This window comes from Sus scrofa, chromosome 6, assembly GCF_054392235.1.
Source record: "Sus scrofa isolate SSC_HxYL_T2T_F1_AM1 chromosome 6, Sscrofa_HxYL_maternal_Yorkshire_Landrace_v2.0, whole genome shotgun sequence".
NCBI lineage: Eukaryota > Metazoa > Chordata > Mammalia > Artiodactyla > Suidae > Sus > Sus scrofa.
The window spans coordinates 9137708-9150685 of record NC_139388.1 but is presented as its reverse complement, the minus strand read 5'-3'; the positions used below and the strand labels follow the sequence as shown (position 1 = coordinate 9150685).

At 48.1% G+C, this 12978-nt stretch overlaps 1 protein-coding gene across 17 annotated transcripts in view; it reads right to left on the bottom strand.

The window, feature by feature from the left end:
• LOC106510465 (uncharacterized) overlaps positions 1-12978 on the bottom strand; it is an 806226-nt gene that overhangs the window by 137698 nt on the left and 655550 nt on the right. For 15 of the 17 annotated variants that reach the window (XM_084959508.1, XM_084959509.1, XM_084959505.1 and 12 more), the window contains one exon: positions 7431-7509. In XM_084959508.1, coding sequence (XP_084815634.1) covers positions 7431-7509 — 79 coding nt within the window. The other 2 variants (XM_084959512.1, XR_014805374.1) reach the window with 2 other exon arrangements.

Here is a 12978-nt window from a genome sequence, read left to right as displayed (position 1 = left end):
AAAGAGTAATTTGTGAGGAGGTGTGAAAATTGGGACAGATCTTTCCTTTGTTTGAGTCAGATTTCCTTAGATCACTTGGGCACATTAAAAAGGCAAATGGAGACCAAATGAATCCGTATCAAGAACCAGCCATGTGGGGAGTTCCCGTTGTGGCTCAGCGGTAACAAACCTGAGTAGTGTCCATGAGGATAAGGGTTCGATCCCTGGCCTTGCTCAGTGGGTTAAGGATCTGGTGCTGCCATGAATTGTGGAGTAGGTCACAGACGTGACTCAGGTTCTTTATTGCTGTGGCTGTGACGTAGGCTGTAGCTGCAGCTCCAATAACCCCCAGCCTGGGAAACTTCATATGCTGCCAGTGCAGCGCCCCCATCCACCTCCCCCAAAAAAACCCCCTAGGCATTTAGCACTATTGTGTGTGGTCACAGTCCTGCAAGATGCAGTCATGGCAGCTCAAGGCTCTGTCACTGAATGGTATTTGCAGGAAGCCTAGATACTACATGGCGCAGGTCTGTACTCCTTCACAAAGCCACTCTCTGTGACGTCACCCTTAGGAGAAGGAAAAGCCTGGACTGGAAGAGGAGGAAGGAAGCAAACTTTGTGCCTTGACTTTAAAAAGGCTACAATAGGCTCTTGGATGTGTTCTTAGAAGCACCAGTTGCAGTGGGTTTCATGTTTGAAGATGCCTTAGAATCACCTAGTGACCCCTGAGGATAAGATGCTCAGATTCACTCCCAGGTGCTGGGCCAGGGAATCTGCATTGTTAACCCGTGCCCTGTTTTAACAAACCCTTCAGGTAGCTGGGATACAAGGAGCCTGCAGACCACAATGGGATAGAGGAAGTCACAGCTCAAATAAGCGGACTTTATGCCCTGATTGTCACAAGTGTGGAAAGTGGTATTCTTTATGTGTCACCACTACTGAATTCATTCTTAGTAAACCAGATCTGCGTGACCATAAATGGTGTGAATTTGGGGAAAACCATATGCTTGGTACCAGGTGAGACCTTTTCTATACAGTCTCATGTCATACATAAAATAACCTTGTAAGGTCAGTATTATTTTGTAGGTAAGAGAACTACAGATGAGGAAGGTTTAAGTATCACGAGTGAGGTCATAAAGCTGAGAAGTATGGAGTCAGGATTCTCAATCAGTATGTATGAGACCTTTTCAAGATGCCACGTGCTTGCTAAACCTCTGTCTTCAGGTGAAAGGTATTATGCATCTACTGTGATGGGAGCTGGACATTCTAAATGGAAAGACCAAATTCCCACAGCAAATGTCAACCTTGAGTTGCATACTGGTCTTACTCTGGGAATTTCTGCCCCAAGGTCTGAGTCTTTCTTAACAGAATCCCATGGTTAAAAGCCTAGAGTCATCAAAGTAACCTTCCACTGCCCGGCTGCCTCTCACCTCCTCTCCTCATCTGCAACTTCATCAGTGGCTACCGCCGCTCACCTGCCATGACAGAGGCTACGCTTAACCTGTCCTGTACCTGGTTTGATTTTGTCATGGTCATGAACATGGGGGAGGGGGAGCATCACCTTCGCTGCAATCACAACTTTCCTTTCTATGTTAGTAATAGTCCATTTCTACAATTATCAAAGGAGTACACCAGTTTCTTCGGTGAATCCCTGTGGAACTCTGTCTAACACTGTGCGCTAGAGAGGGGCGGGGATTTAGATTTCTGAACAAGACAAACCCTGCTCTTGGGAAGCTTTTGTGCCAGAGGACGGAGCAACAGTGACATACAGAAAATAAGAAATAAATGCCCAAGATATCAGAATTGTGGCACAGAGTGAAGTAGGGTAAGAAAGATAAGAAAGGGAGTGTGGAGTTCCTGTCATGGCGCAGTGGTTAACGAATCCGACTAGGAACCATGAGGTTGCGGGTTCGATTCCCGGCCTCGCTCAGTGGGTTAAGGATCCGGCATTGCCGTGAGCTGTGGTGTAGGTCACAGACGCGGCTGGGATCGCACGTTGCTGTGGCTCTGGTGTAGGCTGGTGGCTACAGCTCCGACTGGACCCCTAGCCTGGGAACCTCCATAGGCTGTGGGAGTGGCCCTAGAAAAGGCAAAAAATAAATAAATAAATAAAAAGAAAGGGAGTGTAATCTATGTATTAACCACACATATTTATGTGCATTAATACATGAAAAAATACTTGTGAAAACGTTAAACACTACGAAAAGGATATAAAATAGCACCCATAATCCTACTACAAAGAGACTCCCACTGTTAACTGGCCTGTTTGCTTTCAGACCCGTTTCCCTACTGAAGTGGGATCGTATTCCACCTGCTTTCTTAGTGAAACCTGCATTTTTTTTTTACTTAACACGCCATCATCCTTCTCCCACGTCATTAACGTGATTTTACCTTTAAAGGTCTGCCGAGCGCCTCTGCAGGAATGCACAACTGATTGAGCGTTTCCCCTCTGCTGTTGGCCATTTAGATCAGTTCCCATTTCCCCCCAGTATAAACAGCACACCGGTGCTCTTAGTTACAAGTCGTTGGGTGGACGCATATAGAAATATTTTTTCAGAATAAACTTGTGTTTCTGAGGCTCTTGATGGGTGTTGCCCAGGGCCCCCTAGGAACAGCCCTCAGGCCACACAGGGTAGAGGATGGCGGTGTCTAAGACCTCTAAAGACGTCTGTCCTGGACTTGCATTTAATTTGCCCCCGTCCGACGGTCATGTGTCCCAGGTCTTAGGACAGGATATGCATGAGCCACTCCCCAGGGGGACCCTGGAAAGGGCGCTTCTGGTCTGCATGGTGGAGGAGAAAGCCTCAGACCACAAGGGTACCTTCCCCGGGATCTGAAGAGGTGACCTTCCTCCCTTCCGCCAACCTCTGCTTGAGTGAGTCTTAATCTATTCCTGGCCTCTCAGGGCCCCCCTCCAGGATGCTGTAATCACAGCACTAACCTGTGTTCACATTTCCCATTATCGAGCACAAATCCCCCTGTGCATCCACAGAGCCCGGCTGCTTCCTAATGGCCCCAGCTCCCAACTTCTAATGGCCCCATCCTCATTTCTCCCACGAGCCAGCTCTTTTGGTGAGTGTTTTAAGGCTCCTGGTCCAGACAAAAGTTCCCTGATGATGTCCATCTGGCCAAATTGAAGGTGATGCAGGCAGTGAGACAGAGAGACGGGTGTGTCTGCGTCAATAGGACAGAGGAACCTCCACGGCTATCCATCTTCTGTCTCCTCCGGTGACATCCAACCGCCCCCTCCTTGTCTGCGATGTGGGGATGAGCGACGACATCCTTAATTGCTAGTGCCAGGCCACAGAGACGGGGTCGATGCTGGTACTGCGCACACAGCCCTCTCTTCCAGCCCCAACAGTGGAAGAAGATGCTGCTTCTTGCCTTGTGGGGCAAAGTCCCTCTCCTTTGCAAGTCACCACGCACGGGAGAGGTAACCTTGGGAGGAGCTGTTGGCAAGGGCGACAGAGAAGCTCTGCCTGTTGCACCTCCCGGGGCCCTAGCCGTCTGGGCTGAATGCAGCCCGCACCCCGCTTGACCTCAGCGGCATCTCCCTCAAAAATGGATAAAATGTTGTGCTGATGTCGAGAATCATGATCAGAAGTGATGACAAAGCATGCTGCGAGCACAAACATAATGATTGTTTTTAAAAAGGAAAATATTACAAGCCCTGGACAATGCCAGCATCTTCGTTTTTTTTTTTTTTTTTTTTTTTTTTTTTTTTCCAGTTCCTGCGAAGCCACCTGGGGATCAAGTTTTCCATTTCTTCCTTCCTTGATGAAGGTGGGAGATTACTCATGTGCTGCCACAGCCAACTGCTAAGTACATGGGTTTTCAGCCAGGCACCCATTTCTGGGAAGAGAGCAGGGGGGGGGGGGGTAGGAGTGGAGCATGAAAGAAGAAAAAAGTTCTTCAGGTGCAAATTCCAGAAGTTATCGCTGAACTTGGATGGAAGTGCTAACCAGCAATTAAATTACGACAACAAAGAAAGGTCTTCTTTCCAAATCCCCCAGGGATTCCTAGGGAGCAGACCGGAGCCCCTTGAGTGACAACAGCTCAGGCCAGCAGGGCTTTCCCACCAGGTACAGGGGCCTCCCACTGCCTCTCGGAATTCCCACGTGCCTTCTCCCAGGTGCTTCTAGCATTCCTGCCTTACTGGAGTTTAAGGGACAAGTCCCTCATGGGCTCAACAAAGAAGACAGGGCTCCCTCTTGGTTCCAGGAATTCTGCAAACTGGAGGAAGTGCCTCCCTACATGAAGCTTCCATTGTGTGTTGTAAAGGCAGACTGGCCACCGGGGGGAAAAGAAAACAAACGCAGGCCTTTCAGGGCACGTGTGTGCGGTGCTTGCAGGAAATTAAAAAAGAGGGTGACTGAGTGCTAGCGGTGTCACACAGAATGGTAGCAGGTGGCAGAGAGTGGCGCCCCTCCCCCAGCCCCTAGTCCATTCTCTGGAGCCAGAGGGAAGTTTTCCGAGGGGAATTCAATCTGCATCAATTTGAATTTCATCCCTGGTCCTTTAAACACTGTCTTTTCCCCTCTACTGCACTGTGAATGTCCTGAAAGCAGGGACAGGACTGTTGTTGACCGCATCGCTGCAGCACCGCACACAGTAGGAGCTCAGGAAATATGTGTTGGACGGATGGATACATTAAGAATGGCTCTAGCTGAGGAGGCTGCTGTGACTGGTATTCAGGTCAGGTGCAAGCTACTAGGTATCCTTCAGGGAAGCACCCAACTGGAAAGGCAACAAGAAGCAAAGCATGGGGTGCCCCGCGGACTTGGGAAGCTGACTCTAAAAACGGCAACTCCATGACCCTTCACCACCAACCCAGGCACAGAGGCTCCCTTTGGTGGTATTTGGTCCAGAAGGGTTTCCACTGGAAGATCACTGAAAAGTATGGTTGATTCAAGTACTTAACCTCATAATTCAAACTCCTAAGAAGGCAGCGGAGACGGCAGGGAGTGATGGGAGCATGGCTCCTCGAGGGCTCTTCGAGATTCGGATCTGGTCTTCTGGGTTCTTCCTTTATTTGCAGGGCTGGTATCCTCTCCAGACGCAGGGCGTGCTGTTAGCACACCTGATTCTGTTGATGCCCACCCACTGGGTTTAAACCTTGAATAAACGTCTTTTCTGAAAAGGTCATGTTTTCTGTTTAGGCCTAGCTGGAAGTCCAGAGATGGAAAGATCTTTTTTTTTGAATCATCCAAGACCTGCAAGTCAACGTGGCTTCATCAGAAGACAGTGACTTCCCTATTGGAGGAGAGACGGCGGTTGAGACCAAGACGGCACGGCGTTTTCCTCAGTGTCCGAAAGCAGAGCGGTCCCCTGAAACCGTTTGTAAGTAGAAATGGCATCAAGTGGAGAAGCAATTACCTTTCCTCCTAACAGCAAAAATCCTCTGCAGATTCCAGGTACTTGTGAATCATAAAGTGAAATTTCCAAAATTGCAGGATGTTGATAGATCAACCACTGGGTAGGAGTTGAAGAAAAAAAAAAGCAAAAGCAAAAACGTTGCTCCGGAGTACTGTCCAAACTCGACCCTTTGGGAATCTGTGACATAAAATGCTCATTCTATGAGCTGTCAAAGGGGACTTTGCCCTCTTCTGCATCCCGGTCACACAGTGGGAGTCAGGCCCCAAGCGCTTGCTGGGCCTTGTTTTTCTCATCTGCAAAAAGGGGCTGAAAAGTTCTGTCCCCCAGGGTGGCTGGAAGGGTCCCCGGGGGGTCATACTTAGGAAATACCAGGCTCCTACCGGCCCTTCATAAATCGCAGAGGCATCTGAAGCTGAATTCTTTTCGTGCAGGGGCGCTGAAAGGTTAACACTCTTAATAAGAGAAACTACACTGGGCCAAGGCAGAAGTCGGTAGGTCTCAAGTTGCTAGTCCCTGATGATGGAAGCGGTGAAAAATGTGTTGGTTTTCTCTCTTTGGCGACCTGTACAGCCACCTAGCCAGCCCAGGCCTAAACATGTGGTCTCAATTCCTTAGAGAAAGACCAGTGTTCTTGGAGAAGGTCATTTTACCAGTCTCAATAAAAAGGAATTCCCATCCACAGAGAGCGGACTGGGCTACAAGAGGCTCTGCTAAACATTCTCAGCGGATAAGTGGGTATCAGACCCAGCAAAGAACATATGCCCGTGCTGGTTCTTCTTCCCACCCACCCTCACCCTCAGCCTCTGCGCTATGTCCATGCATGAAACCTCAGCACAAACATCACTTCCTCCATGAAGCCTACCCGGATTGCTCTAAATGACTTTAAGACCCTCCATACTCTGTGACAGTGGCATGATGAATGTCTGCCTCGTAACACAGAGAACTAAGTTTGGGTTGGTGATGGGGTTTGGGTAGCAGGGTTTCTCCCACTTGACGGGAAGCACGGGGATGGGACTCGCGGTGCCCACCACAGAGACGGAGCACCTTCCAAGGAAATGCTTGTGGAAGGAGAAAGCCTGTCTGTGTGGCTCTCGGCCCCAGAGAATCCTGAAAGCAGGAGAAACTGCGTTGCGTGGGTAGGTGTCTCACTGCCCCGCAAGGCCTGGGAGGGAGCAGAGGTTGCAAGAGGAGGGATTTAGGTTCTTGTTCAGGAAGAAAGGCGCCTTGCAGACATTCTTTAGAATTCAGGGCTGCCGAAAGCGTTACAGCGCAATACCAGGGAAAACAGCCATGAGATCAGCTTCTGCAAACACAACCATCTGCTCTGCTCCAATCCCGATTTTTATTTTCCATAGGTTTTAAGGGAAAGTTTTAGCTGATAAACTTTACAGCGAAAGATTAGGAGCAGGGTTTAGGCTAGGCTTCTTAAGCTGGGGGATTTAAGGAAGGAGACAGTACTATCTTCCTGGGATCCAGAGAGTCTCTGGGGATGGGTGGGGCTGGAAGGGCTCTCGCCAGCTGGGTCACACTGGGTATGGAAGTTCAAACACATCTCCTTGAAGTCATCAGAAAAGAAACACCTCTTAGATTCTGCTCTGTTAGGGAAAGAGGCCGGCACAGCCAGGTCCTCTCCCGGAGGAAAGGCAAGAAGGAAGACGAGTCAGGGCCTATTGGGCAACAGCAGACTGAGTACAGACATGCTTCCCTGTGGTGCCAGGCTTCGAACAAGGGTAGGGTGGTAGGGAGCCTTGGGCTCGGTAGAAACCAGTCTTGCCAGCAGGCGCTCCTCCACCAGTCACCCCTGCTCCTGGCTGAGGGGCCACTTCCCAGGCAGTGCCCAAATGAAAAGTTAACATTGAGTTCATTTCTCACTTTTTTTTTTCCTCCTGCATTCCCAATTCCCTACATTTTGCTGTTGTTTTATATTTCATAATTTAGCTCCCCAGCGATCCCGGAGAGCAGAGAAGGGGAGGAGCAGAGGGGAAGCCTCCCCTCCAGTTTCAGGTCTGCAGCGGCTGTGTTTAACTGTGTGACCTTGGCCAGGGGCCCTGCCTCTCTGTGCTCAAGGTCCTCACCTGTGAGTGGGGTTGATTCTGCCTTCCATGTGGACCACGCCAAGGTGAAGCTTCACAGGGAAAACTCGAAGGAAGCAACCTGGAAAAAAAAGAAAAAAGGGAACTTTGTAGGAAAAAGAAACAGTTTGTTACATATGCTGAACTGGATGGTTCTGGGCATGCTGCTGGGTTTATGCACCTGCTGTCAAGTGTTGGAACAACGCTTTACAGGCCTGCTCTGCCTTGGGGTGGGGGTGGGGAAGCATGGCCTCCACTGAGCTACCTGCCTAGATGGGGAACCCAGGATCCCCCTCACCTCAAGGGCCATCTTAAACTTGTGCAACACCACCAGAAAGCGGGTAGAACCAAGGGTTCCAGAGCCAGAGACATACAGGGCTTCACTGCTCTGGGGTGCCTCGGTTTACCCATCTGCACGAAGCTTTAAAGAAGATGAAGCATGGCAATTGCTCAAAAGCAAGACCACGGTGTCTGATACAGAGTAATACTACTGTTTAGCACAGCGTCCAGCACGGCAAATGAATAGTCATTATTTTATTACTGCTTTTCACTATTAATCCAAAGTACCCAGCAGCGGTTTATAGCTGCTCTTTCCCTCTCTTGCCCTGAAATGTCTCTCCTGGAAATTTTCTAAACTAGGGGCCCTGCTTTGCAGCAAGAAAACGGTGCCCTTCGAGGCCAAAAGCGCCAGTGCTGGCGTGGTGGCGGAGGTGAGAAGGGCCTTCTTGGGGGAAAGGGGATTTACCTTTTGGAAGCGACCCAGAGGCCAGTGAGAGACAAGGGGGAAGGAGAGAGGCGAGAGAAGCTGCCCGGTGCTCTCTCGAGAAAGTTCACCGAGTTGACAAAGTTATTAAAACATAAAACACGCACAGGCTCCAGAAAAATAAACACAATCAAATTGCCCGCGCGTCCAGCCCTGTTCCCCCGGGCGGTGCAAAAGGCAGGAGGGCGAGAGAGCGTGGAGAGGAGGAACGAGTCAGACAGGTGACCCAACCCCACAGGGAGCGTCGCAGGGAGACGTCCGCTCCTCCCAAGCTCTCCCCCAACTCTAACCTGGCCCCTCCTCAAAAACAAAAAGAAAAGGCCGGTGGAAGGGCCAGCTCCAGACGCGTCCCCCGGGCTCCCGCAGCCAGCCCGGGGAAGGGCGGAGCCAGCACGCCCTTCGCGCGCCATTGGCCCATCCGCGTAGCAACAGCCGCGCGCTGACCAATGGGAGCCGCGGAGGCGCCGTCCCCGCTCCAGGAACCTGGCAGCCAGAAAGTTCCCGGTGTTTGTCGAGAAAACAAACCGAGGCGCTCTTCAGACCTCAGCACCAACTTTTCCTTCTTTCTTACCCCTCCCCTCCCCCTTCCCCTTGCAGCTCGTCTTCACTTTGAGTTGAGGCTTACCAGAGTCCCCAAGCTCAGACGCCTTTTCGAAGGTCATGCCTTCCCATCCCAAAGGGAGAAACCTCCTTAGGGGTAAAGAAAGGACAGATGGAAAACACGGCGTCAGGCTTTCCATTCCACTTGGTCCTCATCACCAAGGACCCCTGGCAAACCTCAATTACAAGATCTTCACTTTTAATAGATAGTGTGGTTTTTGTTTGAACAGATCTGCAACATCTGTGCCCAAAGGAAGGGACCTTTGAACACCTCTTGTGTGCTAGGCTTTGTCCTCCGGGTTTTATTTGTCTTGCTGCATTTCATCCTCCTTGTAAATCTGGGAGATGAGTCGCCCTGTCTCCATTTAAGAGCCAGGGAGTTGAAGCTGAAGCAGAGGAACGGAAGTGTCTAAGGAGACTGTGTGGGTATGCTGTCTAGCAGGATTCAAACCCAGGCCTGCCTCTTTCCAAAGACAACTCCGTTTCTGTGCTCACCTCCATGAACGCACGTCAGTGTGAGATATCTAAAGAAAGGGTGGAGGGTGTGAGACGCTGATCCAGACTCGATCTTGGTGATCAAGCCAGGACCAGCCTCCTGCACAACCGCATGGGGTCTTGGCAATGAGGTCTCACCCCACACGTGGTTTCAGGTTCTGCTCTGGCTCTTTTGGAATCCTTACGTTTTGAAAAATGGGCCCTGTGTTTTCATTGTGCCCTGGACCTGGAAATTAGGTAGCCAGCCCCATAAGAAGCTTCTAGGACAATTCTGTGAAGACTGCTTATTTCAAAGTCCCAGAGGGATTTCCTGTTTTGGGAATTTAGATCTCAATAAAAGGAGGAGGCTTTTAAGTGTCTCTCTGTCTCTGTCTCTCTCTCTCTCACAAACACACACAGACTTCTGCACACACCCTGCAGATTAGTCAGTTTTATTACACTGTAACTGTAATTTGAATCCCCAGTCTATTAAATGGGAGTGTATATATTTATGGCTGTGTTTATGCGTGTGTGCGTGTGCCCACGTGTGCTAGCCGGGAGAGGGAAGAGGGGATTGGGGAATTTACGACACACAGACACAGCCCTGATTATTGACTCGATTCTTTCCCTTTGGAGACATTACAAGGGATTTGAACCAGGCCTTGCTTTTATGAAATACATACTTGGGAGGTTTTGGAGAGGCTGTAAACGCTGGTCTGTGTGAGACTGAGTTTGGGGTGGTGCCAGGTCCTCCGGGAGGAGACAAGCCTTGAATACACTATCCACTGGGCCTGGCAGAAAAAGCACACAGTCCTGCATCTGTTTTACCCCCAGATCTAAGTCTTCTTTCCTGGCAAAGAGAGGCCTGGTTTTTCTTTTCCAGATTGTGCTGATTTTACTCTCTGAGTTAGGAGATTATCAGTAAGTCACCAATGGTGTGAAAGTCTGGACTAAATGAGAAGAAAGCTGGATGTCTCCCCGACACTTACGTTGCCAACCAAGAGGTAAACTCTGCTCAGGAGGGGTTTGAGGGACTTGGAGATGGCCGATAACTTTGGAGCCCTTGTTTTGGGGTTAAGGAAGCTGAGGCTCAGGGAAGCGGGCCCGGTTCTGCAGGTTAAACGGCTGGGGAGGAGAAGTCTGGGTTAGAGTCCACTTCTCCTGACTTTCGTTCCAGGCCTCTCTTTTGTTTTCCTCTCTGAGTGAGCAGAAGAATGCCATAAAGCATTATACACTCAGTTTATGTTGGGAGAGGTTAATTTCATGAATAGCAACATGGGGTCAAAGGGGAGGGCACATTTATTGCGGCTTGGAACTTGCCCCGGCTTTGCCTACATGGTCTCATTTAATTGACTTTTCAGGACAACATGGAAACAACATAGGTCATATTATTTTTATTTACCAGATGGGAAAAGCAAGGCACGGCGTCATGGCAAAAGTTGCCTAGAGGCCAACACCTTGTAAATAGATTAGCCGAGATATGAATTTCAGGTCTTCTTAATCCCTGAATGGCAGAATTAAATTATTCCGATCATTATGGCTCCGTGGTGGTTCATTTTAATGACAATATAAACCAAAGAAATGAGTCTATACTCTTAGTTCAGTTTTGTCTCAATTTTTTTTTTTTTTTTTTTTTTAAGGGCCGAGCTCGCCATATATGGAGGTTCCCAGGCTAGGGGTCTAATCAGAGCTACAACTGCCGACCTACACCACAGCAATGCAGGATCCGAGCTGCGTCTGTGACCTACACCACAGCTCATGGCAATGCCGGATCTTTAACCTGCTGAGCGAGGCCAGGGATCAAACCCGCAACCTCATGGTTCCAGTCAGATTCATTTCCACTGTTCCACGTGGGAACTCCTTGTCTCAATTTTTTAATGGGCTTTCTGGTCATGCTGTGCCCCTTCACTTTGAAACTACAGACCCACGAAAAATCTCAGACCAGTCAAAATGTATCTAATGATTTGCTTGGTCGGTGTTTCATAGCTTACAACTATGAAAACAATACATGTGTAACCTGGTAAACGTAGATCAGTAGAACTGTAGGGCCCTCCAAATATATATATATATATATATATATATATGTATATATATATACACACATACATTCATACATACATATATGTCTTATTCCCAACCCCCAGAACCTGCAAAGTTAACTTTATTTGGAAAAACAGTCTTTGCAGATACAAATAAGTTAAGGACTTCGAGAAGAGATGATTCTGGGGAGGGTTATTCACATTTATTAGTGCTTGGAACTTGCCTCGGCTTTGCCTACATGGTCTCATTTAATTGGCTTTTCAGGACAACCCTGAAAGAACACAGGTCATATGATTCCACCTAAATCCAATGATAAGCGTTGTTATAAGAGGAGAGGATACATAGACTGAAGATGGTGATGTGAAGATCAAGGCACAACCTAAATGTCCTTGGAAAGAGGATGGATAAAGAAGATGTGGTACATATATGCAATGGAATACTACTCAGCCATAAAAAAGAATGGAATAATTTGCAGCAACATGAATGGACTTAAGAGTTATCATACTAAGTGATATAATTCAGGCAGCGAAAGACAAATACCATATGGTATCAATTGTATGTAGACTCTTAAAAAAATGGTACAAATGAACTTATTTATGAAACATAAACAGACTCACAGACATAGAAAACAAACTTCTGGTTACCGAAGGGGAAAGGAGGGAAGGGATAAATTAGGAGTTTGGATTAACTGATATACACTGCTATATATAAAACAGATAAACAACAAGGACCTACTGTAGAGCACAAGGAACTATATTCAATGTGTATAATGGAAAAGAACTGAAAAAGAATATATATAAATATAACTAAATCATTTTGCTGTACACCTGAAACATTATCAATCAATTGTACTTCAATTAAAAAATTAACATTTTAAAAAAGACGGAGGCAGAGAATGGAGTGATACATCCCCAAACCAAAGAACACCAAGGATGCTGGCAGCCACCAGAGGTGAGGAGAGATGCATGGAACAGCTCCTTTCTCAGGATCCTCCAAAAGCAGCCAACCCTGATCACACCTCAATTTCAGACTGCTGATCTCCATAACTGTGAAAGAGTAAACTTCTGTTGTTTTAGGCCCACGAGTTTGTGGCAATCTGTGATGGAAGGGTAGAGAAACTAATACAAGGTGCTCAATTATTTTACTGTAATTTAAAAAGGAAAGAAACACAAGCATGAAAATGGCACTAAGAGAATTCCAAGCATTGAAACAGTCTGCCTAAAAAGCATTGGGAGAAATGATAAAAAAAAAAAAAAAAAAAAAAAAAAAAAAGAGAGACTTGCATGTCTGTATACCAAGTAAGAGTTCATGAGGTTCCGCTAATCCATACTTCTGGGTATAATTCAGAAAGTCTGGGAGTTCCCGTCGTGGCGCAATGGTTAACGAATCCAACTAGGAACCATGAGGTTGCGGGTTCGATCTCTGCCCTTGCTCAGTGGGTTAACGATCCGGTGTTGCCGTGAGCTGTGGTGTAGGTTGCAGACGCGGCTCGGATCCTGCGTTGCTGTGGCTCTGGCGTAGGCCGGCGGCTACAGCTCCGATTAGACCCCTAGCCTGGGAACCTCCATATGCCGTGGGAGCGGCCCAAAGAAATAGCAAAAAGACAAAAAAAAAAAACAAAAAACAGAAAGTCTGTCTTCAATGAGGAACTGAACACTGAAGTCACTCGTTGAT